This window comes from Melospiza melodia, assembly GCF_035770615.1.
Source record: "Melospiza melodia melodia isolate bMelMel2 chromosome 7 unlocalized genomic scaffold, bMelMel2.pri SUPER_7_unloc_1, whole genome shotgun sequence".
Taxonomy (NCBI): domain Eukaryota; kingdom Metazoa; phylum Chordata; class Aves; order Passeriformes; family Passerellidae; genus Melospiza; species Melospiza melodia.
The window spans coordinates 5744534-5750212 of NW_026948497.1; the positions used below are offsets into that span (position 1 = coordinate 5744534).

Consider the following 5679-nt stretch of genomic DNA (forward strand, 5'->3'; position numbering starts at 1 on the left):
CCACCGTGGGTATGGTGACACCAAGGGATGTGTGGCCTTGGAGGTGCCACCGCAGGTCCCGAGATGCTCATGGAGATGCCACCAGGGGACAGGTGACCATGGGGTGGCAATGCCAGTGGGTGTGACAGTGACAGGCCATGCGTGGGGCCAGGCTGGAGTGGCTCTGTGCCCTGTGGGTGGCCTCAGTGGCACCAAGCTGCTTTGGCTGGGTCCCAGTGCTGGTGCCGCAGGGCCTGGCCCGGTGCCACTGTCAGTGCCAGCCCTGGCACGGGCAACGCTGGCACAGGGACACGTGGGGCGGGAAGAAACCCTGGGATAGGGGAGACTGAGCATCCCGGGGGGCTGTGCCAGGCCAACACCTCGCACCCCACACCCCAAAATTCATCACCTCCCACCCATCATCATCATCACCCCAAAAGTCATCACCCCCCCAAACCACGACACCCAAACCATCCCCATCACCCTCCACCCATCATAACCACCCCAAAAGCCATCACACCCACCCATCGCCTCAAAACTCCCCCCACCCCTCACCACCACTCTCTGTACCCCATCCTGTGCCCCGCTGTCGCCTCCTCCTGTCCTCGGAATGCAGGCGCTGCTGCCGGGGTGGCCTCGTCCCTTCCTGTCCCCCTCGGTCCCCCTGTGCCCTTGGGCGCCTTGGAGGGGGCGAAAACGCCTTTTGGAGCCGGGACCCGCCCGCGCTGCCCTTGGGACGCCGCTGTCGCCAGCCCTGCTGCCGTCGGTGCCGGGGCTGCAGGAGCGCTCCAGCCCTGCGGCCGCTCCCGGGACAGGCGGGGACAGGCGCGACACTCGTGGTTCCTCAGTGGGGCGGGGGGCTCGGGGTGTCCGGGAGCGCTTCCACCTCGTCTGTTGGGGGGAGAGTAGAGTTTGGGGGTTCCACGGGGTCATGTGGGGCCGCTGGCATGGGGGAGTCACTTTGGGGGGGGGCCAGGGGGTAAATTTGGAGTGGTGGGATGGGGGGAGTAATTTTGTGAGCTGGAATTGTGGGTGGCGGGATGGGGGGAATCATTTTGGGGGTTCATGCGCTGGATTTGGGGCTAGTGGAATGGGGGGAGGCATTTTGGGGGGTCCCTGGGCAGGCGTGGGTGGGGTTGGGGTGGGGAGAGTCACCAGGGGAGTCCAGGGGCTGAACTTGGGCGTCGTGGGATGGGCAACCCCAACCTGGCATCCTCACCTTGAGGAGTCCCCGGTTTTTGGGGTCCCCCTCCCTGGGATACCCCTGCCCATCCAGGAGCCCCAATTTTTGGGTTATTCTGCCCACCCAGGGGGTGCCCACGCCAGCCCCTCGCAGCCCCGCCCTGCCGGGACAGGACGATGGGTGCCCCGCCATCCATGGCTCCCGAGGCGTTTCCGTCCCGCCCCGGCCGCGCTCCCCCGGGGCCCTGAGACCCCCTCGTCCCCCCTTTGTCACCCGCTCAGCGCGGGGGGCGCGCTGGCACCGCAGGACCCCCTCTGTGACATCCCCGAGGTGGCACCTGTGCTTTTGATCATCACCACCCGCCAATTCGTCACCAGCGCCCCAAAGCGGGCAGTGGCCCACATCCTACACGGGCGGTGACAGCAATTTTGGGGTCCTCCCACGTTACCTCCAGCCCCGCATCCCCCCGAGGATGCCGCGCGACCCCCCCGCTGTCCCGGCCGCAGCATCCCCCGAGGGTGCCCTGGGGACTTTGGGCACTGTCCCCACGTCCCCCCGCGCCGTCCCCGCCGCTGCTCCCGCGCTCGGTCCCCGTTCCTGTCGCTGCTTCCCCATGGGCAGGGCAGGAATTGCAGTCACCCCGTCACCTCCTCCTCCTCCTCCGCCGCTCCCTCGGCAGGTGATGCTGCTGCTCCCGCTGGGGACGACCCGGGGGACACGGCGGGTCACCTCTCGGAGACTGCGGGGTCATGGTGGCTTTAGAGTCCCCCCGAAATGACAGGGGCGGGATGCTGAAGGTGCCAGTTTGGGGACTGGGTGCTCGTTTTGTGGGGGGAGTTTGAGGTCTCCAGGGTGGGTCCCGAAGTCCCCTCCCATCACCCCAGCCTGTGCCTCAGTTTCTCCCTTGCTCTGCAGGGACCACCCAGAGCTGATGTCCTGGAACTGGATTTATTTTGGGGGGGTTTGAGGTTGGGGCTACTGGGATGGGCTGGTGGGCCAGCGGGATGGGCCAGGCTGTGGCTCGGCTGGTGGTCATCTCGGCTGGGGGCTGTCCAGGCTGGGGGGCTGCAGACCAGAGTCCAGCTGGGATCCATGGGTCTGGTGTTCATCTGGACCAATGTCCAGCTGGGATCCATCAGACCAACATCTGCTGGACCAGCGTCCATCCAGCCTGGGCTGGTCTCCATCTGGACTGCTGCCCAACCTCTCCTGCCTCCATCCAGCCCAGGCTCCCTGGCCGGGGCCGCTCCTCACTGCAGGGTGGACAAGACACACGGTCAGTCACAAGATGACCCTAAACCCCTTCCCACCAACCCCACCGGGCCACCCACCCCGAGTCCCCGTGCCAGCGGCGTCCCCTGGAAGCCAGGCCAGCTCTGGATCTCCTGGAAGAGGGCGTTGCCAGGGCAGTCGGTGTGGCCGAGCTGGCGGTGGCCGCGCAGGGTGAAGTCCGGCCGGATGTGGCCCAAGCGGACGGCGCAGGGCAGGAGCTCATCCCGCACGAGGGCCAGCGTGTCGGGGTCCGGCAGGGTGGCCGTGAAGTCCCCAACGATGCTGACGCCGAAGCCTTGGGTGTTGTAGCCCTTGGTGTGGGCACCCACCCAGCGCCAGCCCCGGCCCTCGTACAGGTACCCATCCGAGCCCACCACAAAGCTGTGAGGACGTGATGGCAGTGAGGGGACAGTGGCGGGGACTGCAAAGGGACAGGGATAGTGGAGAGACGGTGATGGGGACAATGATGCAGGCTGTGGGGGCTTATGGGGACAGAAGGGAAATGGGAACGGGGACTGTGGGTCAACAGGGATGGGGACTGTGAGGGGACAGTGATGGGGACTGGAAAGGGACAGGGATGGGGACTGTGGGGGTTGTGAGGACAGTGTGGGGACAGGGATGGGGACTGGGAGGGGACAGTGGTGGTGACCATGGAGGGGCAGTTATGGGGACCATGAAAGGACAGTGGTAGGGACTGTGGGGGGACAATGGTGGGGGCCATGGGGGGACAGTGATGGGGACTGTGAGAGGACAGTGGTGGGGTCTGTGAGGTGACACCAACATGGACTGCCATGGGACAGTGATGGGGACCACAGGGGATGACAGTGACCATGGGGGTAGACAGGGACCATGGGGAGACAAGGATCGGCCCCATGGAGGGTGGCAGGAACCAGTGGGGGTGACAGTGCCCACAGGGGTACAATGAGAGGATCTGGGGGGGGTGACAGGGATCGTGGGGGTGACAGTGCCCACAGGGGTACAATGACAGGGCCCACAGGAGGGGACAGGGACTGTGGGAGTGACAATGCCCACAGGGGTACAATGACCGCTCCCACAGGGGGTGCCAGGGCCCGTGGCAGGTGCCATCGCCCCAGGGAGGTGACAGTGACCTGTAGCCGATGTCGTCCCAGCCGCGGGTGTCCTGGTGGAAGCGCTGCATGTCCCTCATGGCGCGGGCGCAGGCGCCGAAGGTCTGGCAGGGCCGCGACGGCTCCAGGGTGTGGTGCAGGAACACGGAGCCCAGCGGGGGCTGCAGCAGGGCCGGGGTGCCCCGGTAGGGACGGGCACCCCACAGGCAGCGCGGCACGATGGCCGGGCACTCTGCGGGGACAACGGCGCGGTGTCACCTGAGATCCTGGGCACATGGCAGAGGGGACACGGGGGGGACATGGGGCTCGGTGGGCACGCAGTAGAGTCTGCATTAGGACAAGGGGCTTGATGGGCCCTTGGGGACATGGTGGTGTCCACACGGGAATGTCATTTGGGGTCAAGAGGCCATTTGGGGACAAGGGGCTTGGTATCACAGCAGAGGCTGTGTGGAGACACAGGGGGTGATAATCTTGTCTGGGAGGTGACAAAGCCCATTTAGGGGGTGACAGTCCCTGTTTGAGGGGTGACACCCCCGTTTAGGAGGTAACAATCCCTGTCTGGGAGATGACAACTACTGTTTATGGGATGACAACTCTGTTTGGGGAGCACAATGCCCATTTGGGTAGTGACAATTCGTATTTGGGAGATCACGATGCCCGTTTGTGCGGTGGCAATCTCTGTTTAGGGGGTGACAACCCCAGTTTGGGAGGCACCAACCCCATTTATGAGATGCCGCCCCATCCGTACCCACGTAGCGCTCGCTGAACTCCCGCGCCGCCCGCTGAGCCACGGCCGCCACCTCCTGTGTCCCCACGTCTCTCAGGAGCTCCGAGGCGGGCGACAGCGTCCTCAGCAGCTCCAAAACCGCTGCCACCTCCTTCTCCAGACGTCCCTGTCCCGCCAGTGCCCCAAAACTCCGGCGCCGGTAACTGCTGGGGGGTCTCCCCGCTCCCGAGCCGTTCCTGGTGCCGTAGTAGCCCCGAAGCAGCTCGGCCACCGGGAGCGGTCCCCGGGCCAGCCGCGCCCCCAGGACCGCCCCGTCCATGGCCCCGATGGCCACGGCGTCGGGCACGGGGGACGGGGGACCCCTCAAGGTGTAATTCTGGGGGTTCTCCACGTCGTCCCAGCAGCCGCCGGGTCCTAACGCGGTGGCGTTGTGGCCACCCCTCTGCGCCAGCAGGAAGGACGTCCCCAAAGCCTCGGTGATGGTGACAGCCAGGAGGGGGTCGGCGGGCGGGTCGAGGGTGGGGAGGGGTCGCCCGAGGCCGGCGGATCTCAGCCCCGCCTCGATGCCGGCCAGGAGCGGCCCGAGCGCCACCGCGGAGCCGTCGGGCGCCAGCACCGCCCCCAGCGCCGGGGCCGCCGGGCCGGGGCGGAGCAGCGCGGTCAGCAGCTGCCACTGGCCCGCGGTCAGAGCCGGGGGGCGCTCGGGGGGCCCGGGGGGCTCGCCCAGCACCGCCCGGCACCCCGGGGCGCTGCAGAGCCCCAGGGCCCGCCCCAGGGCCGCGGCCGCGCCGGGGGAGCCGCCCCGGGCCGGGGACTCGAGCGCGTCCAGGATGTCGAGCACCGAGTCCATGTGGCGCGGGGGGACAGCCGGGGACACAGACAGGGACACAGACGGGGACACAGACGGGGACACAGACGGGGACACCGCCGGGGACACTGACGGGGACACTGCTGGGGACACCGCCGGGGACACAGTCGGGGACGCGCCTGGGGGGACAGAGCGTGGGGCTGAGGGGGGTTAAGGGTGTGGGGAGGGGGTTGGAGGAGGGAGAGGCACCCAAAAGTGCCTCAAGCAAAAGGGGAGGGCACCCAAAACAGGGGGAAAGGACCCAAAAAAGGGGGGAAATGACCCCAAATAAGGGGAAAAGACCCAAACCCGGGGAAAAGGACCCAAAATAGGGCAAAAAGGACCCAAAAGAGGGGGAAAGGACCAAAAAGAGGGGGAAAGGACCCAAAATAAGGGGGAAAGGAACCAAAACAGGGAGAAAGGATGCGGGGAAAGGACCCAAAATCAGGGGGGACGGACCCAAAAGAGAGGAGAACGACCCAAAATCAGAGGAAAAAAGGTGTCGTAGGGTGTTGTGGATGTCGTGGCGTGTCCTTACCTGTGCCAGGGTGGGCACAGATGCTCAGTGCCAGCAGCAGCCACG

At 66.4% G+C, this 5679-nt stretch overlaps 1 protein-coding gene across 1 annotated transcript; it reads right to left on the reverse strand.

Moving 5' to 3' along the window:
* Positions 1 to 2091: 2091 nt before the first annotated feature.
* Positions 2092 to 5099, reverse strand: LOC134432877 (N-acetylmuramoyl-L-alanine amidase-like). Its single transcript, XM_063181754.1, has 4 exons — positions 4271 to 5099; positions 3544 to 3754; positions 2494 to 2815; positions 2092 to 2415 (listed from the first exon to the last, which is right to left on the reverse strand). Exons 1-4 carry the CDS (start codon positions 5097 to 5099, stop codon positions 2413 to 2415), a joined length of 1365 nt encoding a protein of 454 aa, XP_063037824.1. The 3' UTR covers positions 2092 to 2412.
* Between the last annotated feature and the right edge of the window lie 580 nt (positions 5100 to 5679).